We start from the raw sequence: 25460 nt of genomic DNA on the forward strand, positions 1-25460 counted from the left end.
TTTTTGTTTGTTGTTTGTTTGTTTTTTAGTGGCTTGGTTTTTGCTGAACTATTCCCTTTTTTAAAAAAAAAAATGTTATATGAGATGAGTGAAAGGGGAAGGGCAGAAGAACATATATAGAGAAAGTAGGTGATATACAAATTGGCAAAGATGACAAAATTCAAAAATTACAAATGTTGGAGAGATTGCAGGGGAAAATGGTCATATTTCTGCTCTGTTGCTGGCATTGTGAAGTAGTTTCCATTTTGGATAGCAATTTGGAACTATGCCTCCAAAGTTACTAACCCTATTTATCTTCCTTTTTATCCTTACTTCTCTGACCTTATTCAGAGTGAAGTAAGCATATTTTGACCTATTGTTGTTCTGACAAGGTTTAGATTTAGGGAACCAAAATAAGATTAGGGTTTCTGGTAGTCAGGGAGTTAAATGGTAAATTTGGGGTTTAGGGAACTAAATGGAGAGGTTTGGCTCCCCTGAAATCCCTTAGGATTCGACACAAGGATAGGGAGTTTTGGGGACTCCCTTCTGGCAGTTCAGAGATTCTCTGTAAAAGAATTTACAGACTCAAAAACCTAGATTGATAAAAAAAAGTTTATTATGGGAATTGGAAGTAAGGTTAGGAATCCTGACAGAGCGGCATAAAGTCTGGTTAGAGAAATAGGTGAGGATAAAGAGAGTATGGCATTGGAAAAAGAATATTCCAGTGGACAGAGGCTCCTTGGCATCCCAAGCATGGCATAGCTGGCATGTTTGGAACCTCTGCAAAGAGAGGATTTTAGTTTAGTTCTTTTATATTGAGGGTCTTAGTGGGGGCTGGGACAGCTCAAGTTGGCTACTAGCTGGGGGTTGCTTTTGATGGGGCAGAGTACCGCTTGAGTTGAATTGAATAGAATCTCTACATTTGAATAGGGTTGGAATGCTCTAGCTCAAGACTCAACCAGCCCCACCAAGGTAAACCACTTTATCTGATTCCCTGGGGTGGTCCATCACTGAGGCAGGGTTGAAGATTTTCTCCTTCAAGGATTTTTAGAGTTTTGGGGTCCCCTCTTCAGTGCCACAGTTCCCTTTTAATTGTTCTGCCTCAGTTTCCCTAATTGTTCTGCCTCTGTTTCCTTCAATTGTTCTGCCTCAATCCCTTTGGTTGCAACCCCCCTTTTCTGCTCATTAGAACTGAGATATTTAGGGCTGTGCAGATTTGGCATTCCAAAAGATAAAACTCCAGATGTCCTATCTCAGATACCTAATTGGTATCTCTAAGTTTCACACTTCCTGGCTCTAGTTGGACACCTCCTATGTCCTCCCAATTTGTAAGAATTTATGGTCCTACCCCCAATCTGTCAGAACCGGATTGATGATCCCTGCCTGGAGAGTCTCACTCAATCTTGCTTCAGTTTCTCTGGCATTACACTATTTCCCTGTTTTCTAGGTATGAGATGATGATATCAGTTGTTTTGATTTGGTAACCAATTTTTTTTAATGGCAGTATAGAGACTATTTTTGTTCTCCACTTCCTCTCTCAATTTCCACATTTTGTCTCCTTTCCCTGTATTCTAAGTGTAAATTGAAACCTCTGAGTTGTTTTGATTTGCTGATCATTTTTTAAAAAAGCAAATACAATAAACTTCCTTGATTCTCCACTCTCTCCCCACTTTCCCGTTTGCAAATTAAGACACATTTATTGTAATTCCTTTATTTAAAATAAAAAGTGACATTAGAATTACTCTAAGGTCCAGGTACTCAAGTACAAAACATAATAATCCATGCATTGCCCTGGGCTTAATCGAATTAACCGAGGGAAGTTGGGTCTGGTTATTCCTACTTGTCCCACTGAACAGCATAAACAGCCCAGAACGAACTGCCAGCCAAGTCCAACTGGACTGGATGACAAAATCCCTTCGGAAAGTCCACCTTCACCAAGCACGTGGATGCTTGCATCTGTTTCCCGCTTCCCAGTACAAACTGACGAGCGGAATCCACTTCTGATTGGCTACGGTGAGAAATGGGCGGGCACCAGAGGAGGCGGTGAGCGGTGTGCGCTTCGGAGGGCTGGCAGGAGTGCTACTGCGCGTGCTCAGCCCGCGAGTCTCGGGCTCTACTCTCTGTAGCTGCTGCTTTGATGGCTGCTCCGGGGTGTGAGGGCTGGGATCTCGCTGCCGGCAGCTGAACCTTCTGCTCCTCAATGCTATGGATTGTCTTCCGAGCCTAGCCCGGCTCCTGCCCCGAGCTGCGGGGCAGCTCCAGCGAGCCCTGGGCGCGCGAGCGCTGGCCCGGCCCCCTGGATCCTTCCCCACTGCTTCCTCCCTCGGGCCCCTGGCGAGAGTGCTGCTCCCCGGACACAGCCCAACTGGGTTGCCCTGGAGTACCCGGCTCCGGCAGTTCTGTGAGCCCCAGCGGCCCAGCGTATCAGGTACACGGCCCCCTCCTCTCCGCCAACCCCTCGCCTCCTCAGCGGCCTAGGCTCTGGAGAGGTCCTAGAGGTAATCTTGTCCTGTACCCGATTTGACCCTTCCCGGTTCCCGTCATTCGGAATCCCCAAGATCCTCCTGGGTAGCGTTGTGCAATCTCTCCCAGCTAATCCTCGTTGGATTGTCGTGCAAGTTTTTATAATTGCTTCACTACCCAGTGTTAAGTTGTGGGCTCTTTATAACCAGTTTAAGACTTTATTTTCCGTCCTTTTCTTCCATCCCGTCTGCTCCCACACTTCATTTTGTCCTAAGGCTAACGTGTCCGTCCACCGCTTCCCCCTAGTGCCTCCGGAGAGTGCCAGGTTGTCTTCCCGTTGCTTTCCTGGGAAGAAACAGTATAAAAGTGTGGCTCCTCATATTGAATTTAGGACTCACGAAACATTAACGCTTTCCTGGACACTACAGAGATTCCATCTGGACACAACTGACATGAGCTTTGAGTACCACTAGGGGCGTCTAGTCCATCTCCCTCATTAGTGAGATAATTCAGCACAGTATCAGGGATATGATTGGCACTTATTAAGTGTTTATTGAATTGAAAATAACAGATGAAGTGAAGGAAACCTCACTGCTGCTGGGGCCTGGGTATGTGCATCTCGTGTTCCTCTCCAGGCTGTTCCTCATAGAGCTAACAAATTGATGTTCTTGAAGCTTCAAGTCTGAACATGATACTCTTCTGTTTCCCTTATTGCTTTATCTTTGTAGACTGTACGCTCCTTAAAGGAAGGGGTTTTGTGTTTATGTCTCCAAGACTGAGCACTGTCCTTTCTCTTAGTTGTTCAATCCTATCTAATTCTCGGTGATCATATGGACCATAACATCGGCAGGCCCTTCTGTGCCCCACTTTCTCTTAAAGTCTGCCCAGATTATCAGAATATCTTCAGTCCCCCACACTGAGTTCGATGCTAGAGGACTTTAGGGGCTGGTTAGGCATACTGATCTGGTATTTTTGGGTGTCATGCCCGGAGAAGAGTCATCAAGCAAAGACTGGACGCCCCTTCTGCCATACCTCTTGTTGGTGAATGCAGCAAGTGCTCGCTGCTTCCTTGGGCAGCTCAGAGATCTACTCTTCTCTCAGGATCTCCTTTGGGCAGCTGGCGTCTAGGTTTGTGGGCATTTCCTGTTCTTTTTCCAGAACAAGGGCTTTCATTCCGTGTCTCTTTACTTCTTGGTTAATCAGCCCATACTGAGCAGATTCACAGTGTATAGCCCCAGACAAGTTCTTCTTGCCCAAGATAAGAATTATGTCAACTCCCTTCTCATCCATATATCATCTTCACTCTGTATCCCCTTCTTTGTATGGTGGTGATTGTAATAAAATGACACAAGACAGGTAGCACTTAATAAATTCTTACTGGTTGATTGAAAAAAGGAGAGGGTACCTGGAACAGATGTGTCAACATCATTGTATATGATTCTGATAGTACAGAAAAAAGACCTTGAAAAATTCTCCTGAATTTCAGAGCATTTCAAAAGAAAACACATTTGAAACTCTTATACATTGCTTGCTGACTTTGTGTTATCAAGTATATTTTTGTTCAATGAATTGAGTTACCATAATAATAAGAAAGCAAACATGGATAATTAGAATCCATAGATCATCCACACATTTCATTTAGTCATTAATTGTTAGATTTTGTCCTAAACCTATTAGTACTAAATTTAAAAAAAATGTTTAATAACTTCTTTTGTGGTTCAGCCATGTCCAACTCTTCACAACTGAATTTGTTTTTTGTTTTTTGTTTTTTTCTTGATAAAGATACTGGACTGGTTTGCCATTTCTTTCTCCAGTTCATTTTATAGATGAGGAAACTAAGGCAAATAGGGTTACGTGGCTTACCAGGGTCACATAGCTAGGAAATGACTAAGGCCAGATTTTAACTAAGATGACTCTTCCTGATTCTAGTGTTTTATTACTACTATGTGATACTGTAATAATACTACTGTCCTTATTTCTTTTTATTACTTCTGTTTGATAGAACTGCTAGCAAGTTAGAAAATGGTCTAAATGTAAAAGAGAAAGAAAGGAACAAAAAAAGGCCCAATAATCTGCTCTCCACATAATTAACTATGAAATAGACTTTTGTGTGTATTGGAATAAAATAACAGCAATGTTCACAAGAAGATATTTTCTGTTTATCTTCAGGTGAAATTCTTCGACTCAGTACTTCTGATGCTTCCCAAGCTACCTTAGCTAGTGTAGCACCAGTATTTACTGTGGTGAGTATTGTACTTTCTTCCTTAACTTTGTTGTGGTAACTTTTTTTTTAAAATAATTCCAAATATATTGAACTTTAACAGGATTGAATAGTGTCCTTTTAATGTTCCTTTTAAAAAGAGTGATCTTTTGTTAGCAAATGATTGGTTTGTCCCCTTCTATTTTTAGACTACTATTTTTCTGTGTAGAATCCAAAGATAAAACTTTTTTTTTTTTTTTTTTTTTTTCTGAGGCAATTGGGGCTAAGTAATTTGCCCAGGGTCACATAGCTAGGAAGTGTTACATGTTTGAAGTCAGATTTGTTTGAACTTAGGCCCTCCTGACTGCAAGGCTGGTGCTGTATCCACTGTGCAACCTAGCTACCCTAAAACTTATTTTCTTTTGGAGGGCATTGAAATGATAGATTTGTATTAATATCCTTCTGTCTTTAATGTTTTGTTTAATCATATTTTAAAGGCTTGGGGACCAGCTCAACTTGCAATAATTTCACAGAGCTGATGAAATTTTTTTACACAGTAATTCTAGTACATTCTGTGATAAATTAGAGTAAGATCTACCAGATTAAAATTCTGGGATTTCTGTATTAATTTTGCAATATTTCTGACAAATCCCTTTCAAAAGGACAAATAGACCTTCTTAATTCTAATTGCACTAATCCCTTGTTCGGATTTTAACGTCTGCCTATAGGAAATCATCATCCAGTTACCAATCATTACTTTGTGCTACTGTATTAGGTATATAGGTATACTATATACCATAATATAGTATAAGTATACTATATACTATTAGGTATACTGCATTAGGTATATAGAAACAAAAATAAGTAAAACAATCTCTACACTCATTTGGGGGGAAAGGGGCAATATGTGCAAAATATATAATATGCATTAAAAAATATATACGGAGAGAGGAGAAGGCAATATTAAGTAGGACTGATCATCAAATATTTCATGTAGAATACTTCATTTGAGCTGTAGGATACTAGGAATTTTAAGAATCAGTGGTGAAGTGGCTCAGTATTCCAGACAAAAGACAAAGTCTGTATAAAGGCATGAAGAAAGGAGATGGAACACAGTATGTGAAAAGTAGCAAAATGGATTATTTTATTGGTCTGGACTGGACAGAAGAGAAATAATGTATAATATGGGCTAGAGAAGTAAAACTGGAGCTAGGTTATAAGAGACTTTATATCCCAAAATCCTAAAGAAAATAAAAAAGATACTGGCAGTTATTAAGGAAGAAAGTGATATGATAATATCTGTGCTTTAGAAATATCATTTTGGCAGTTTTGGGGAGGTTGGTTTGGAGAAGGAAGAGACTTGAATCAAGACTACCCATAAAGGGACTTTTGGTAAAGTTCACTTAAGAAGGATTAAGGTCCTGTCATGAAATGTAACTAAGGGAAATGGAGAGAAAGGTATGAATCTGAAAGATTTGTGGAATAGAAATGACATGACAAACTGATTGGATATATGGGATTGATAGAGTAAGGAGTCAAGGATGTTTAAGGTTATGAACTCAAGTAGCTGGAAATATAGTGGCACCCTTAAGAGAAATAGCAAAGTTCAAAAGAGAGATGATTTTCTTGGGGAAAGATTATGACTTTCATCTCAGATGTGTTTGAGTTTAGGATGTCCATGAGGTGCACACGTGGAAATATCCAGTAGATGGTGATATAGGGCTGGAGCCTATGAGGGAAGCTATAGTTGTTTATATAATGTGGAAATGATGCACATAGAGCCTGAAAGGTGTTTAATAAAACATTATTTGGTTAAAGGAAATAAAAATAATTATTCAGATCTTAATTTGGGATAAGGATTGAAAAACATTACTATCACCTTATTTTAATTATGTGTCTTCTTTTACACAATATTTTCTTCTGGGGCCTATTTACCAAAAAAATGGTAGTGATAGAAATTTCCCTCCTAATATTCATCAGTACATACTTTTAAAAAAAAATGTTCTGCTACTTGTTTTCATTTGAACTATTTACAGGAAATATTTCAATGAGATGAATTAGAAAAAAAAAAAGTAACAACTTTTTTTGTTATTTCTTTTTAGACAAAAATTTGACAAGGAAGGAAATGTTTCTTCTTTTGGTAAGTGTCACTGATTGTTTTTTTCCCTTAAACAAAGTTTCATTTGGTAAGTGAATCAAATGTAAACTACCACATTGATGTGTATCTAAGTATAGTGTTTTATATGCTTTCTTTGAATTTGAGAGAACTGGTTTGAAATAAAAGAACCTGTTGATTCTGTTCTTCTGTTTAATACCTTTGTAATCTTGGCAAAATTATTATCTCTGGGATTCAGTTTTCTTGTCTGTAAATTAATAAGCTTGGACTAAGAGTTTTTCCCATGATGGTTTCTTTATTCTTTCCTCCCTATCACATCCTAAAGAGAGCAAGAATCACAGAGTAGCATAGAATCAACAAATACACATGTATTTTTTGATTCCACAGAGTTCCAGTAAGTAGCTATGGGAATTGTCTCAAAGCACTAACATGGCCTAATTCTACTTTATGATCTGAACACTAGAAATTATCTTCATCAGACACTATGTCATTCCCCTAACATTCCTCCATGAACTTACCTAGTATTCTTCTCCAAATGTTAGTCATCAGCCCTCTGGATCCCACTTCAATTTCTGTTTGCTTTCATATAATCATTAACATGTATCAGCATAATCCTTGCCCCCGTTTCTATAAGGCAAATGTCTGCTTCTTGAGGACTTGATTCATCTTTAGATTCACATCCCTCTTGCTGTCCTTCATCTCTTGACAGGGACTACAATTCTACCTCATTACCATCTCTTTTGTTTTCCCTTTTATTTTTCTACTATTTCTCCTCCTTTTTGTTGTTGTTGTTTAGAGGCAATTGGAATTAAATGACTTGCCCAGAATCACGAAGTTAAGTGTCTAAAGCCAGATTTGAACTCAGATCCTCCTGACTCCAGGACTGGTACTCTATCCAGTGAGTCATCTAGCTATCCCTTTCTGCTATATTCTTATATTAATGATATAGCATGTTGATTTTGAATTATGAATAACATCCTTTCCACAGAGGAAGTGGATTGACCTAAATGTGAAGCCTTTCAATTATTCATGAAAAAGTAATACTTTTTTTTTTTAAAAGAGAAACTATTTCTAGGAGCTTTGGAATGCCAAAAGAGTCACCATAACTTTTGTTTTCTTTAATGAAATCACATTTTAAATAACTTCAAGGAATATTTTTGAAATATCTTATGACATGAAAATTAAGCTGTATTTTATTTAATATCTTATGTTTTAGGGTTTTGTTTTTGTTTTTGTTTTTAGAAAGAAAGAAAACAGAATTATACCAGGAATTAGGTCTTCAAGCCCGAGATTTACGATTTCAACACTTAATGAGTATCACAACCAGGAACAATAGGATTATTATGAGAATGGAGGTAAGAGGTTTTATTTTAATTCATATTCTTCCTTTGATTATTTATTGATGATTTCTACACTTAATTGAATTTTGCCCAAATAGATATTTCATAGGTAAAAGTAATTTTGTTTTAAAAATACTTATTTCAGATATTGTTAACCATGTTTTAAGTCATCTTAGTCATTGAGAATCACTCAATTGAGAGTTGCATTGTTTGCCTGCTGGCTTTAGAAAAGAGTGATACATACTCATTGCCACTGCAAATACTTCTCTTCTCTAAATTCATGACAAAAAATACTTCTTTCCTCTCATTATTATTTCCTTGGTCCTTTCAAATTGTGCATCAGAGGTGATTGTTTTCAAACAGCCCAGCTTTTCTTTGCTTCCTTGTTGGTTTTCATTTGTTCAACGCTGTGTACTTTTTACTTTATTTTTTCCCTCTCTCACTTTCTAAATAAAGGCTATAATTAAGTTTCATTTGTATGTACATATACATAAATTATTTATAAACATACACATATATATATATATACATATATGCTCACATACAAATATGCTTATTTCCTCCTATCATGTTTCTTTGAAGGTAAATAGCATCTTCCTTTATAAGTCCAAGTCTGTCCATGATTATCTAAATCAAACAGCTCATCATTTCCTACACCATTGCAATATTCCAACCCAATAACATCTCTCAAAGAGATTTTTGTCTTTGTTTTATCTTTTTTATCTTTGTACGTATCTCATTTTTATAATGCTTCTTGAAAGCAACATATTGTTGAATCAGATTTTTAATCTATCCATTTCCATTTTGTAAGTAAATTTGTATATTCACATTCTAAGCTACCATTATTTGTTGTATATTTCCCCCCTTTCTGTTTTTCCTCACTGAACCTTTCATCTTATTTACTCTCTCCCTCCTCACTCTGCTTTATTTCTGCCTGCTACTATGCCCTCCTATTCCTTAATTTGCCTACTTCTGTAAGTGTTCCTCTTATCTTCTCCCCGCAATTGATCCCTTTGCTTTCTTCTTTCTGAATTTTAAATAGATATTCAGACAGACAGACAGATAGATAGATAGAGATAGACAGACAGACAGACAGATGTTTTTTCTGTTGAGATGTTTCACTTTTTTTTTTATTCCTATGATTTTGTTTTATGATTTCTTGGTGTCTTAAAACATCATTAACTTCCTCTTGCTCAATTCTTGTTTTCAAGGAAAGATTTCTTCTTTAAGTTTTTGATTCTTTATTTCCAGTGGGTTAATGTTCTTTTCTTTTCTTTTTGTTTCATAATAGTATTTTATTTTTCAAAATATATATATAGTTTTCATCATTCGTTTTTGTGAAACACTGTTTTCCAAATTTTTTTCCCTCTGTCCTTTACTTTCCCCTTCCCCAAGATAGCAAGCAATCTGATATAGGTAAAAACAACTCTGAGGTACCGCTTCACACCTTTCTAATTGGTTTAAGATGACAGGAAAAAATAATGATAAATATTGTACAGAATGTGAGAAAGCTGGGTTACTAACTCATTTGTTAGTGGAATTGTGGAATCATCCAACCATTCAGGAGAGCAATTTGGAACTATGCCCAGAGGGCTATCAAACTGTGCATACTCTTTAATCCAGCTATGATATAGGTTAAATATGTGCAATTCTTTTAGACATATTTCCATATTTATCATATTGTGCAAGAAAAATCAGATCCAAAGGGGGAAAAATACACAAGAAAGGAAAAACACAGGCAAACAAACAACAACAAAAGATGAAAATACTAGGCTTCAATCTATATTCAGTCTCCATAGGTTTCTCTCTGGATGCAAATGTCATTTTCCATCCCAAGTCTATTGGAATTATCTTAATTCACCCAATTCTTGAAAAGAGGGAAGTCCATCACAATTGATCATCACATAATCTTGTGGTTGCTGTGTTCTCTTGGCTCTACTCACTTCATTTAGTCATAATTTGAAGTTATGACTTCAATAAGTCCAGGCCTTTCTGAAATCACCCTGCTGATTGTTTCTTATACAACAATAATATTCCATTATATTCATATGCCATAACTTATTCAGCCATTCCCTAATTGATGAGCATCCACTCAGTTTTCAGTTCCTTGCTACTACAAAAATGACTGCTGCAAACATTTTTGCATATGTGGTCCTTTTCCCTTTTTTATTTTTTCTTTGGGATACAGACCCAATAGAGACACTATAGATATGTGGACTGAGAGGGAGTCATTCTTTCCTCCATTCTTCCCTTGCTCTTGTATGGATATTCATGGTCCTGGAGCCAAGGATTCTCCCACCTACTGTAATTGATAGACACTTGCTTATCCTGCTACCTTTTGGTACCACCTATAATTGCCTGAATTGCCTGGCACTAGATAATGATGCTTTATTATTCCTTATTCATTTATCTCATAGGAAGTGAACCTTACACATTGATCTGACTACCATACTTCTGTTCGTATGCATTCACATAATACCTTAATTAGAATTTACCTTTTCATAATTATATTGCAGTTCAGTCTGATTGTGCCATAGGTCACTGAAAATTCAGAACTGACTATCCATCTCCACCTGGAGATTCTCAGCCTGACTGAGGACCTAGTCTACATTTAGGATTTTTGAAATTACAAACCTGCTTGTTTTTTTTTGTTGTTTGTTTGTTTGTTTTGTTTGTTTGTTTTTTAATGGTTTGAGTGATTTTTTATTTTGTTTTGATTTACTGTTTGACAATAGCAATTTGTGGAAAACTAAAAGCTTTCTGAAAAACTTCAGTTTTAGTGAATGTAGGGCTAATTATTTGTAAGTTCCCTAAAATGAAAGTTTTAGAATTTAAGTAAAATATTTCAGTGAATAAACTGCAACCATTCCCATTAAGATCAGGAGTGAAACAAGGTTGCCCACTATCACCATTACTATTCAATATTGTATTAGAAATGCTAGCTTTGGCAATAAGAGTGGAGAAAGAGATTAAAGGAATTAGAGTAGGTAATGAGGAAACCAAATTATTACTCTTTGCTGATGATATGATAGTATACTTAGAGAACCCCAGAGATTCTACTAAAAAGCTACTAGAAATAATCCACACCTTTAGCAAAGTTGCAGGATACAAAATAAACCCACATAAATCATCAGCATTCTTATATGTCACTAACAAAATCCAACACTTAGAGTTACAAAGAGAAATTCCATTTAAAGTAACTACCGATAGTATAAAATATTTAGGAATCTATCTGTTAAGGGAAAATCAGAAACTATATGAGCAAAACTACAAAACACTTTCCACACAAATTAAGTCTGATCTAACCAATTGGAAAAATATTAAGTGCTCTTGGGTAGGGCGAGCAAATATAATAAAGATGACAATACTACCTAAACTAATCTATTTATTTAGTGCTATACCAATCAGACTCCCAAAAAACTATTTTAATGACCTAGAAAAAATTACTACAAAGTTCATATGGAAAAACAAAAGGTCAAAAATTTCAAGGGAATTAATGAAAAAAAAATCAAATGAAGGTGGCCTACCTGTACCAGATCTAAAATTATATTATAAAGCAATGGTTACCAAAACTATTTGGTATTGGGTAAGAAATAGACAAGTTGATCAGCGGAATAGGTTAGGTCCAAAGGACAAAATAATCAATAACTTTAATAACCTAGTGTTTGACAAACCCAAGGACCCCAGCTTTTGGGATAAGAACTCAATGTTTGACAAAAATTGCTGAGAAAATTGGAAATTAATATGGCAGAAACTAGGCATTAATCCACACTTAATACCATATACCAAGGTCAGGTCAAAATGGGTTTATAACCTAGGCATAAAGAATGAGATTATAAATAAATTAGAGGAAAATAGGGTAGTTTACCTCTCAGATCTGTGGAAGAGGAATGAATTTATGTCCAAAGAAGAACTAGAGATCATTATTGATAACAAAGTAGAAAAATTTGATTATATCAAATTGAAAAATTTTTGTACAAACGAAACTAATGCAAACAAGATTAGAAGGGAAACAATAAACTGGGAAAACATTTTTACAGTCAGAGGTTCTGATAAAGGTCTCATTTCCAAAATATATAGAGAATTGACTCTAATTTATAAGAAATCAAACCATTCTCCAATTGATAAATGGTCAAAGGATATGAACAGACAATTCTCAGATGAAGAAATTGAAACTATTTCTAGCCATATGAAAAGATGCTCCAAGTCATTATTAATCAGAGAAATGCAAATTAAGACAACTCTGAGATACCACTACACACCTGTCAGATTGGCTAGAATGACAGGGAAAGATGATGCAGAATGTTGGAGGGGATGTGGGAAAACAGGGACACTGATACATTGTTGGTGGAATTGTGAATACATCCAGCCATTCTGGAGAGCAATTTGGAACTATGCTCAAAAAGTTATCAAACTGTGTATACCCTTTGACCCAGCAGTGTTACCACTGGGCTTATATCCTAAAGAGATATTAAAAAAGGGAGAGGGAGCTGTATGTGCAAGAATGTTTGTGGCAGCCCTTTTTGTAGTGGCCAGAAATTGGAAACTACGTGGAAGCCCATCAGTTGGAGAATGGCTGAATAAATTGTGGTATGTGAATATTATGGAATATTATTGTTCTGTAAGAAATGACCAACGAGATGATTTCAGAAAGGCCTGGAGAGACTTACATGAACTGATGCTGAGTGAAATGAGCAGGACCAGGAGATCGTTGTATACTTCAACAAAATACTATATGATGATCAATTCTGATGGATGTGGCCATTTTCAACAATGAGATGAACCAAATCAGTTCCAATAGAGCAGTAATGAACTGAACCAGCTACACCTAGCAAAAGAACTCTGGGAGATGACTATGAACCACTACATAGAATTTCCAATCCCTCTATTTTTATCCGCCTGCATTTTTGATTTCCTTCACAGGCTAATTGTACACTATTTCAAAATCTGATTCTTTTTGTACAGCAAAACAACTGTATGGACATGTATACATATATTGTATTTAATTTATACTTTAACATATTTAACATGTATTGGTCAACCTGCCATCTGGAGGGAGAGGGGAAGGAAGGGAAAAATTAGAACAAAAGGTTTAGCAGTTGTCAATGTTGTAAAATTACCCATGCATATATCTGGTAAATAAAAACTATAATACATGTGTGTGTGTGTGTGTGTGTGTGTGTGTGTGTGTGTGTGTGTGTGTGTGTGTGTGTGTGTGTGTGTGTGTGTGTGCATTTTAAGATAAAAGAGTATAGAGAAACTGTTGTGAATTTTTTATCTCTACTCTGTTTGGGATTGTCCTGCAAGTCTTGAATAAGCCTATCAGTCATGAAAATAATCCAGGTGCTAGATTAAAAATGAGGGAGAGAAAAAAATTCAAAAATATTTGAATTAAGATTTACTCTATCAGAGAAAAGTTTAAGAGTTTTAGTAATCATATTACACAAAGTGACATAGTGTTTCATTTATGTTGAATTCAAATCTCATAAAGTGTTAAAAACTAAGCTTGGTTTATGTTGTTTCCTGTCATTTAACAATTTTTATATTATTTTACAGTATTTGAAAGCTGTGATTGCTCCAGAGTATCTTCTGATATTAGACTATCGTAATTTAAATTGGGAACATTGGCTCTTTCGGGAACTTCCTTTACAACTGGCTGGAGAGGGCCAGCTTGTCACTTACTCCTTGCCCTTTGAGTTTAGGGCCATAGAAGCTCTTTTGCAATATTGGGTAAGCCTGGTTTTCATTTATCTACTTGCAATGAAATACTATTAGAGATAAATGTAAATTAGTGTCAGTTATGCTGTAATTTTAGATTATTGTGTTGATGTATATTAAAAAAACAAAAACAAAGAAACTTCAGTGTTTCCTCTTTCTATGTCTTTCCGAATAGGAACTGAGTATTTAAAGGAATGAGAGAGTCAATAAATATATTCAGTGGCAGTTTTCAGCAATAACTATTTGGGAATGAATAGGAAAGGTACCTACTGTCCTTTGTTTTCATTGCTGAATGAAATTAGAAATGTTTTAACCATGGGTTATTTCAAGTACCATAACTAATAGGATTTTAACTAATGAATTTCCCTTTTTTGTTAAGTGGGTATTTTTAAGAAGAGAGTCTTATCTGGAATGGTAGTAATCTCTCAGCTAAATCTAGGCCATTGTGAAGAACACTGGAGAATGAACATTTCAGCCTGGGTGATCGTGGTTTAGAATGATTTTGTATAGTTTGCCAGTCCTGGAAGTATTCTAGTCATTACCATACATTTCTGGATATTATAGATTTTTGTAGTTAAAAGAGGATTCACTGATTCAGAATATTCTAAAAGAATTGTTTTAATTCTTATGAAAGGTCATGTTATTATCTAGATCAACACCCTTCAGGGGAAACTTAGCCTTTTGCAGCCACTCATCCTTGAGACTTTGGAAGCTTTAGTGGATCCCAAACATTCATCAGTGGACAGAAGCAAACTACACATTTTACTACAAAATGGCAAGAGGTAAATAGTCAATAAGTCTTGTTAAAGTAGACTTTCTTATCATAATTCCAGGTGAAAATTAAGTATAATTACTGAAATATTTGTTGAAAATACTTTATTTTGGTGGTTTTTGATCTCTTGTCTCTGTGTATTCTCCCTCCATTTGTGTGTCCTGCAACTCCCCCATGCCTTTTTGATATGTGTGACTCATCTATATAGTTATGTGAATGGTCTCTAAATGGATGTCCTCTGTATGCCTAAAAGCCTAAACATTCTCTTACCATTTCGTGGTCCTGCACATCATCCAGAGTGTCTGATTTACTGCACCTCCAGCATCATTCTCTTTTTTGTTGTACATGCTTTTGCTGTTGTCCTTTATATCTTGGGTGCACATTACTTTTGGAAATATTCTGTGGCCTGATTATTCTGAGATAATGACATTCCACATAATGTCCTAGAAAGAATACTAGTGTTAAAATGTTATAGCTTTTGTAGGAACAAGCAAAGCCTCTTTCCATCAATAGACAGGTAAGTAAAGTGAGAATAGATCCTTTATCTGATAGTTCTAGAAATTAGCTACAATATTCCTTAGAGTTTTCATTTTGGAGTCTCTCTTAGGGGGTGATCAGTAAATTTTTCTATGGCTATTTTATCCTTTGGCTCTAGGATATTAGGGTAGTTTTCCTTGATGATTTCTTGAAAGATGTTTTCTACGCTCTTTTTTTTATTGTGATTTTCAGGTAGTCCAGTAATTTTAGATTGTCTTTCCTGGTTCTATTTTCCAGGTCAGTTATTTTTCCAATGAGATATTTAACATTTTCTTCTATTTTTTTCATGGCAGTGGGAGGGGGGGTTGTTTGACAATTCTTGCTGTCTCATTGAGTCACTTTTCATTTGTCCAATTCTAATTTTTAGTGAATTATTTTCTTCCATTTAGCTTTTTTACCTCCATTTGCATTTGGCCAATTTTGCTTTTAAAGGAGATGTTTTGCACATTAGATTTTTTTTTCCATTTTACCAGTTCTATTTTTTAAGGGGTTGGTTTCTTTTTCTATTTTTCCAAATCTGTTTTTTTAAGAAGTGGTTTACTTCAGTGTATTTTTTTTCCCTGTTTCACCAAATGTATTTTTTAAGGAGTTGTTTTCTTCAGTCGATTTCTGTGTTTCCTTTCCCAAACTCTCCTGCGAAGTTCTAATTCCCTTTCTCCATTAGATCTTTTTTCATATGTACTGTTTTTAAACAATCCTTCCAGCTTTTACTTTTGAAATAGATTTTTCTAATCTCTAGTTAGTTATTTATATATCTCTTAAATTTCATTTAAATAGATTCAGCCTGTTGTTTTTTTGTATCTAAGATGTTTGCTACACATCTTTCAATGACATGACAAATCTTCTAAGGATATCATCTCAGCCTTCTTCCTAGTCAGGATAAAAATGCTAATTAGATCAGAGACATTCTTTGGAACATTCTGGTAGAAATTTCCCTCCAAGTTGACATCTATGTGGTATCAGCACATCCTTTGTGGTCCAGAAAATATTAAAGAATAAGAAAGAATGTTTGTCAGTAGAAAGAGAAATACTGCTCTATGATTGATTTTCTCTGTTTCTCATTTTTTCCTTTACAACGTTATTGTACTCACTTTTTCTTCTATTAATACATACCAGGATATCAAAGACACTTGACCTCTAATTTATGCATGAAATATTATTTAGATATTCAACTTTTGCATGTCACTCTCCAGTACTAGAGTGCTGAAATTTTAATGTTCATAAAAACTACTCCATAGGATGTCATTCTTATTAGAATGAAGTCACAAATAGGGAGAATGTGAAATTAGGAAAGGTTTTTAAAATCATTACTATATAATACTGGTGAATTGTAAGAGATCAAATGTATTGTCCCATAATGAAACATCTTTAAATGAATTATGCTCCTAATGTTTTTTCTTATTCCTATAGCTTATCAGAATTAGAAACGGATATTAAAGTTTTCAAAGAATCCATTTTGGAAATACTAGATGAAGAAGAATTGATGGAAGAACTCTGTCTAACCAAATGGAGTGATCCTGAAGTCTTGTAAGTCTACTGTAGTCCAGACCCATTTTCTTACAGATTATATCCTAGGATCTATATTTTGCTTCCCCCCCCCCCCAAGGCTGGGGTTCAGTGACTTGCCCAGGGTCACACAGCTAGGAAGTATTAAGTGTTTGAGACCAGATTTGAACTCAGGTCCTCCTGAAGTCAAGGCTGGTGCTTTATCCACTGTGCTGCCTAGCTGCCCCCCCCTTTTTTTTAAAAACAGAGTAACAACTAATGCATTTGCTTTTCTGTAATTATATTACATATTTATGAAAATTATATTCAGGTAAATATTTAATTTCCTGTATGTACAATCAATCTACAAGTACTTTATAGTCCCTACTATGTGTTAGACATAAGGATACAAAGAATGAAACGGTCTACTTGTAAGAAGCTTACATTCAAAGGGAAAGTCAGCAACTAATTATATAAGTGTATATGACATAAATATAAAAATAATAGATACTAATAAATACATAGTAGTTAAATAAAATAATTTCATAGGACAAAGCAGTAACAGGAAGATTAGGAAATGTTTCTTACAAATGGTGGCAGTACTTGAACTATGTCTTGAAGAGAGGGGAAGTTTGTGAAACAAAGGTGGGTTGAGGAGGGGTTGAGCAGAAGCACAGAGACAGACTGGTGAGTGTCATGTGAGAAGAATTGAGAAAAGGGCAATTTACCTGCCTTGTAGGATGAAGAATAATGGACAGTGAGGTTGGCAAGATAGGTAAAGGAAAGGTTGTTGGTAGTCAAACAGAATAGTTTATATTTTGTCTTAGAAACACTAGAGAGTCACTAAAATTTGTTGAATAAGGGATTAGCCTGGGCAGGTTTCTCTCTGTTTAAGGAAAATCATTTTTATATCTATATGGAAGATAATTAGAGTGGGGAGAGGTTTGAGGTGGGGATCAGATCAGTTGCACAGCCTTTTCAGGACATTTTGTGTCTCTAGGGACACAAGGGGAAAAAACCAATAAAGTCTCTTTCCTCTAAGAAATTTGGGACATAGGGCCTGGAGAGACTTTCATGAACTGATGCTGAGTGAAATGAGCAAGATCAGGAGATCATTATATACTTCAACAACAATACTATATGATCAATTCTGATGGGCGTGGCTCTTTTCAATAATGAGATGAACCAAATCAGTTCCAATAGAGCAGTAATGAACTGAACCAGCTACACCCAGCGAAAGAACTCTGGGAGATGACTATGAACCACTACATAGAATTCCCAATCCCTCTATATTTTTGTCTGCCTGTATTTTTTATTTCCTTCACAGGTTAAATTGTACACTATTTCAAAGTCAAATTCTTTTTGTACAGCAAAATAACTGTGTGAACATGTATACATATATTGTATTAACTTATACTTTAACATATTTAACATGTATTGGTCAACCTACCATCTGCTAAATAACTTTTTTTATTTGCAGTGAAGGAGGGGAAATATTGGAACAAAAGATTTTGCAGTTGTCAATGCTGAAAAATTACCCATGCATATATCTTATAAATAAAAAGTTATAATAAAATAAAATTTTAAAAAGAAATTTGGGACATGCTAGGATCCTATAAAACTTAGATTCAGTTCCCACCTCTGATATCAAGTGATTCTCTGACTCTGGATACATCCCTTGATATTTCAGTTTTGCAGGCAGCTCTTTAAAAACTAAATTATAGAAAAGAAAGCTACCATCATTGGTAAAGGAAATTTCTCATAAGAACTAAAGAAATCACATCAGGTCATGAAAAAAAATAGTAGTTTCTGATAGGTAGTGATATAAAGACAAAGGCTTCATAGGTGTGAAAGAGAATAACTAGCTGAAGTCTAGATAGAAAAGGCTGGCTTTTGAATTGGTTTTTGGAAGATGACATAAATATGGGGGAAAGGTAGTATTTCAAATGGAAGAAACTTGGAAACAAGCCCAAAGATAAAAAACAGTGGGCTTTGGGAAGGGGAGTAGAATGATTGACTACATTATAGGCCATGATTTTGATTCCTAGAGAAAACATAAAAAAGATCATTTAAAAAATGGCTGATGACAGTGTTTCTACTAGGCTTATATCCCAAAGAGATCTTAAAGGAGGGAAAGGGACCACATGTGCAGAAATGTTTGTGGCAGCCCTTTTTGTACTGGAAACTGAATGTACACCCATCAATTGGAGAATGACTGAATAAGTTATGGTATATGAATGTTATGGAATATTATTGTTCAATAAGAAACAATCAGTAGGATGATTTCAGAGAGGTCTGGAGAGATTTACATGAACTGATGCTAAATGAAGTGAGCAGAACCAGGAGATCATTATACGGCAACAACAAGATTATAGGTTGATCAGTTCTGATGGATGTGGCTCTTTTCAACAATGGAAAGATTCTGGCCAGTTCTAATGATCTTGTGATAATGAGAGTTATCTACACCCAGGGAGAGGACTGTGGGACCTGAGGGTGGATTACAACATAGCATTTCACTCTTTTTGTGGTGGTTTGCTTGAATTTTTTTCTCATTTTTTTTTTTTTTTTTTTTTACTTTTTGATCTGATTTTTCTTGTGCAGCAAGATAATTGTATAAATATGTATGCCTATTTTGGATTTAACATATTTTTACCTTCACATATATTGAATTACATGCCATCTGGAGGAGGGGGTTAAGGGAAGGGGGTGGAATTGGAACATAAGGTTTTCCAAGGGTCATTATTGAAAAAATTATCCTTGCATATGTTTTGAAAATAAAAAACTTCAATTAAAAAAATAAATGGCTGGTGAACAGCTAGAAAAGAGGATAGTGATTTTGTACAAACATTTCAATCATGTCTGACTCTTTGTGACAATCCCAGTTTGAGTTTTCTTGGTAAGGATACTGAAAGTTTGCCTTTTACTTCTGAGGCAAGCAGGATTAAGTGACTTGCCCAGGATTACACAGTTAGTGTGTGATTTGAACTCCGGGAGTTGAGTTTTTCTGATTCCAGGCCTGGCACTTTATCCACTTCATCACTTAGACCCTTGAGGATAGTGATACATTCTTTCAGTAGTTTTTAAGTGGTTCCCCTGCCTCAAATCTTTTCTCACTTTGGTCTATCTTCCGTTCAGTTTCCAAAGTTATTTTCCTAAAGCAAAAGTCTGACCATGTGCACTCCTATGCTCATTAAACTGTAGTATTACTCTTTTACCTCCAAAGTTAAATATAAAATCCTCTTTTGGCATTTAAGAGTATTTAAAGCACTTCACAACCTGACCTTTTCTGCCTTTGTCGACTTACATTTTATTTCCCTCCACACAGTCTAGCTACACAGTTTTACTTCTTGTTCCTCACACCTGATATAGTCTTACAATTCTGTGCCTTTGCTGTTGTCTTTTCTCTATCCCCAACTCCTAAGCCCTTCCCCTACCATGGAATGCACTGCTATCTTGTCTTGCCTTTAGAATCTCTGGCTTCATTCAAAACACAGCTTGAATCCTAATTTCTTCAGGAAGCTTTTCCCACTTGCTTCCCCACATTCTCCTAGCACCTTTTCTTTGGGGTTAACTCTGATGCACTTTACATATATATTTATATAAAATGTACATAGTTATTTATGTGTTGGCTCCAGTTGGTGAAAGACTTTGATATGCTAGAGGATGTCCAGAGTAGTATAGCCAGGATGGTGAATAGTCTTTAAGTCCATGTCATATGTGAATCTGTTGATAGAGATTATTTTTTAAATGAAAAATAATAGCCATCTTTGAGTAATTAAAGTGCTGACATGTAATTAGAGGATTACATGCTCTATTTGTCCATAGAGAGCAGAACCAGGAGAAAGGATTAGACTTTGTAAAGAGGCAAATTTAGGCTTAAAGTCAAGAAAATAATTATAATAATTAGAATTGTTCAAAAGTAGACTGGGACTACCCAAAGAAGTAGTAAGTTCTCCCTCCTTGAGGGTCTTTAATGGTCCATATCTTGAGTATATTATAATGGGGGTTTTTTGGTGTATGACTTGAACTAGATGGCCAAAGCTCTCAAATTTTGCAATTTTATAGGTAATAGCAAACAATGGGAGATAAGGTTGGAAATATTGCTTGGAATCAGATCAAAGAAAGCTTTAGGTATCCTTTTAAAGAATTTGGACTTTAATCACTAGTAAGGAGCCATTTATTAATTTTTAATGAAGGAGTGTCTTGATGAGAGTTATGCTTTGGGAAAGATAATTTGGAGAGGGAGACACTGGAAACAGGTAGACCAGTTAGGCTGCTTCAGTATTTCTGTTGAGGTACAAAAGCCTGAATTAAGGTTAGTGACCTGGGAATGGAAGGTTTAGACAGATGTAAGACAGATCTGGAGAAAAAAATATGTAGGTTTGTCATCTGATCTGATGTTGTAGATTGAGAAGGAGAACGAGTCAGAGATAACATTAAGATCTTGGACCATATTTCTGTTTAGGACATTTTACTGCTTTCAAAATCAAGTTTTATGGAATTACATATGCGTGTATATACACTGATCCCCTTATCTTCTTGTCTAGGTTGGAAAGGCATATATAAAAACAGATCTTGATCTTATTAATGTAACATGCCAACCACCCACAGAAAACTATCATAGAAAAAAAATTCCTTACCTCTCTTTAGAGGCTGGCCTTAAACACTCTCAGTATTAAATTTGATACCAGGTGGGTTTTGTGCTAATGTGATGTGTATATATAGGTAAAAGTGATATGTCCCTATATCTTTAGCTAAATAACTTTTTTTATTTGCAGTGAGAAAAGCAGTACTGGAATTGATCATGCAGAAGAGATGGAACTGCTTTTGGAAAACTATTACAGATTAGCTGATGATCTCTCCAATAAAGCTCGGGAGCTCAGGGTATTGATTGATGACTCAGAGAGTATTATTTTCATCAATCTAGACAGGTACACTCACCTTATCTAAAAGCCTTTGGAAAATTACTTATTGAACAGCTTCTTTTGTTCTGGGCTATTGTTTTAAAACATAGATATCATAATTGAACTATATTACTAGACATATGAAAATATAGTCTCTTTGATAGTGTAAATTTTTTAATGCATTACTATTTGTACATAGAACATTTGATTTTCATGTAAAGTGTAGCTAGCAGATAAGTTCTTCTGATCTGAATAGGTATTCTCCACCCTAGCCATCGTAATGTGATGATGAGGTTGAATCTGCAGTTGACCATGGGAACCTTCTCTCTTTCACTTTTTGGATTAATGGGAGTTGCTTTTGGAATGAACTTGGAGTCCTCCCTTGAAGAGGTGAGAGCTTATTATTTTGAAGAATTATGAACTCATTTTGAAATGTGTTGACTTGTAAATCAATTTTGTTATTTCTAATTTTCATATTTATAATTATTTATTGTTTGGCCCAATTTTCTAACCTGTCAGTATCATTTTCAATCTTGAATCTATCAGGCAGCACATTAGCTCTAGCTTTATGTCCTTCAGAAATCAGATGGTGACTTGTCAGTGATAAAAATAGTAAACAACACAGTACTATATAGTTTCCTTATACACACAAATTTCTAAAATTTCCCCATTGGATATAGTCAAACTACAGTAGCATCAGTGATTTTCTAAATGGACATATATAGATTCTATCTTCCCTGTCAGTGCAACAGAAAGAGAGAGAGAACACTGGTTTTTAAAGGGAATTCTTGTGAAAGAGTGAATAAGCTTCAGCTTAGCTCCAGAAGGAAAGAGCAATGGATTAAAATTTCATAAAGGTAAATTCAGCCTTAAAGAAAATCTTTGTAACCAACTATGTGGGCTATGCCACAGGACTCCTTTAGGAGTTAGTGAGAACTTCTTTCCAGGAAGTATTAAAGCCAAAGTTGATAATCACTCATCTGGCAGGCAGTAGAAGGAATTCTTATTCAGGTGCATCACTCTGTTATTCTGACTTCTGATAGTTACTTCCTATAGTATTCATGTAGGACACACAACTACAGGTGTAACCAGCTCCTTGGATGAAGATGGCTAAATTTCTAGAAGCCATTTTTCACATTTAGAATTTGAGATTCATAGCATGTGAATGTTCTGTGTTGTTGAAATACAATGTAATATTCCATTGAGCTCTCAGCAAATAGTGAACACAAAAATGTTTGTTCCCATATTTTTACTACACTATAGAATCCTGTATTCCTAATTTTATTACAGATCCCTAGATCACAGAACGAAGTATGCATGAGAAGTATTTAAGGAGAGGCTACAGTGTCTTTCTGTCAGGAATTCTCTCTAGAAGGTTTCTATGCCAGGCAGGATTTTGAACTCTAAAGAACTTCTGTTTCCTTCTAGCTCAGAAAGTGTGTTTCTTGGTTTCTAGGTATCATCAGAAGAGTTTTATTTGCCCTATACCTTGTAATGTTAATGAAACTAGGAAAATCTGTTCAATTTAGACTTGGGACAATGCATTGTTACTGTTACTAGAATGCTGATCCATCTGTCCTCTCTAGTTTTCTAAAAGTCAACTCATTTATCCTGTTTTAGGACCACAGAGTGTTTTGGCTGATTACAGGAATCATGTTTATGGGGAGTGGCCTCATCTGGAGGCGCCTGCTTTCCTTCCTTGGTCGACAGCTGGAAGCTCCTTTACCTCCTGTGGTAAGTTTATTTTAAAAGTCTTAAGGTGCTGCATCGCTTCTGGGCAAATTCACTGAATCATGCTGCCTCTGCCTCAATTTCTTCATTTGCAAATTGGAGTAAATCTCTGTAGTGCTACCACCTAGATGATTGTTAGGATTACATGAGAGATAATGTATGTAAAATACCTTGCAAACCTTAAAATGAGATGCAAAGTTTTCTCATTACTGGATCCTCTGAAATATTTTAGCTCCCAGTATAATGTCTTTCTCATGTAGCTAGACACTCAATATCTACTTGGTGAACTACAGTTGAATAATATTTGCCAATTTTTTTTTCCTTCTGCTATTTTACCAAATTTGGACACATTCTCTTCTCTATAGGATCCTGGAAGATTTTGTTTAAATGCCTTGAGGAGTTTTATTGGCCTGTTTGTTATAAAAATAAGTCCTTTAGATATTTTGGCAGTGTTACATTGGAATTTCTAGAATATTGTCTTTTGCCATTGTAGCGATAATAATTTGACAAATACAAAACTGTTTATTTGAATAGCATAGAACCTTTGAATTTTTTTAAATCAATGCAGAATTATGAAAATTAATCAATTTTTTCAAATAATATATAAATTATGAGGTGACCTGGACAGGAAAAAAATAGTTTCATTATTTGGTGGAAATATTTGTCTTAAAATTGCATATTGCATCTTGGATCACATTTTAATAATCTGTAAATTTAGGAACAAAATAAGCTTATTTAAAATTTCAGTTTTATCAGAAAAGAAATACTTAAGTGCATTTTCTCAGTGGTGCAATTTATGAAGAAATAAACTTTTAGGAAATTGAAAAGAAATACAACTGACATCAGTATACATCTATTAAACCAGTGGTCCTCAAACTTTTTAAATAGGGGGCCAGTTCTCTGTCCCTCAGCCCATTTGCCATAACCTGGCGGGCCGTATAAACATCCTCAGCGGTCAGCATCTGGCCTGAAGGCCAAAGTTTGAGAACTCCTGTGTTAAACTCTTGCTATATACACAAATGAAATCAGTAAGCATCTGTTAAATTCTTGCTATATACAAAATACAATACATTTTTTTTTAAATGAGGCTGGGGTTAAGTGACTTGCCCAGGGTCACACAGCTAGGAAGTGTTAAGTGTCTGAAATCAGATTTGAACTCTGGTCCTCCTGAATTCTAGGCTGGTGCTCTATCCACTGCGCCACCTACCTGCCCCCAATACAATACATTTTAACACATGAATGCAACTGATACATGACTTTTGTCATAAGCACAATCTAGATGCAGAAGGAAAAATCGTTGTGTCATACAAATGTATAAAATGTGTCTGTTTTTTCTTAATTTTGTACCAGCATTGTCTCTAAGGAAATTGATTTACTATTTTGTGGTGTTTTTCCAGAGTAAATACTTATGTGATCTTTTTATACTTAATGTAATCTCCTTTCCCTTTTAAAATAAAATTGGTTTCTTCCTTTGTTTAGATGCCCTCCTTACCTAAAAAGCCTCTCCAAGCAAGTGGAAGAATTGAGATCAAGAACAATCTTAAGCCAGATGGCCTTGGGTCAAACAGAAATATCCTAACAAACCGATAGGAACAGCAGCAAGCTGTGACTGATATCTTGTTCTTGATAGTTGACATAAGAAGCTTCTGACACTATTCTAATTTATTTTCTTTCAATAAAATTGAAGACTTGAAAAAAATTACTAATGGTTAAAATATGACCATTGCATGTCAATAGGCTATGGCAGTCTTTTAAAACTGAGATTTTAGTTCATAAAGTCAGAATTCAGAGTGAAGGAACAAAGTTAAATAATCAGTCTTTTTGTTTGTCTTCTTGCTTTAAGAGGACAAAACCTTGTTTTAACTACATGTTGAAAGAACTGTTGTCAGCAGTGGGCTTTTCATTGATATATGGAATGTAAGAGTGTCATGACGTATGAAGCAAGAAGAGCTGATTTGGGCACAGAAGTAGACTGTTCATTAAATTATTTAATATTTAACTTATATGTTGTACATGCTAACATGTTCACATACCAAAATAGTATATGTCTACACTTGCAGATTAGCAAATGAATATTGTTGTGAAATTGAATAATAGAATGTTATTATAATCAGGGGATAATAGTTGAAGTTTTTTTGAGGGCTGTAACAATATCCCAGCTCTCAAAAGATTTAAGACTGATAGAAGAGTTTTGAATACATACCAGAACTAAGGT

The 25460-nt window shown here is 35.5% G+C and overlaps 1 protein-coding gene across 1 annotated transcript; it reads left to right on the forward strand.

The window, feature by feature from the left end:
• Positions 1-2049: 2049 nt before the first annotated feature.
• On the forward strand, positions 2050-25241 carry MRS2 (magnesium transporter MRS2). The gene is made up of 12 exons (XM_074272740.1): positions 2050-2407; positions 4612-4682; positions 6432-6433; positions 6745-6782; positions 8001-8113; positions 13655-13828; positions 14468-14598; positions 16536-16652; positions 21389-21541; positions 21787-21904; positions 23135-23248; positions 24725-25241. Exons 1-12 carry the CDS (start codon positions 2185-2187, stop codon positions 24833-24835), a joined length of 1365 nt encoding a protein of 454 aa, XP_074128841.1. The 5' UTR covers positions 2050-2184; the 3' UTR covers positions 24836-25241.
• The last annotated feature ends 219 nt before the right edge of the window (positions 25242-25460 follow it).

This window comes from Sminthopsis crassicaudata, chromosome 1 (genome assembly GCF_048593235.1).
Source record: "Sminthopsis crassicaudata isolate SCR6 chromosome 1, ASM4859323v1, whole genome shotgun sequence".
NCBI classification, from domain to species: domain Eukaryota; kingdom Metazoa; phylum Chordata; class Mammalia; order Dasyuromorphia; family Dasyuridae; genus Sminthopsis; species Sminthopsis crassicaudata.

Bases quoted from the DNA above. Each gene is read 5' to 3' on its own strand.
- MRS2 (XM_074272740.1), top strand. From the start codon at position 2,185: ATGGATTGTCTTCCGAGCCTAGCCCGGCTCCTGCCCCGAGCTGCGGGG. The intron at 13,829-14,467 runs GTAAGCCTGGTT...GTTATTATCTAG, and splicing joins AAGCTCTTTTGCAATATTGG to ATCAACACCCTTCAGGGGAA. The intron at 16,653-21,388 runs GTAAGTCTACTG...TTTTATTTGCAG, and splicing joins TGGAGTGATCCTGAAGTCTT to TGAGAAAAGCAGTACTGGAA.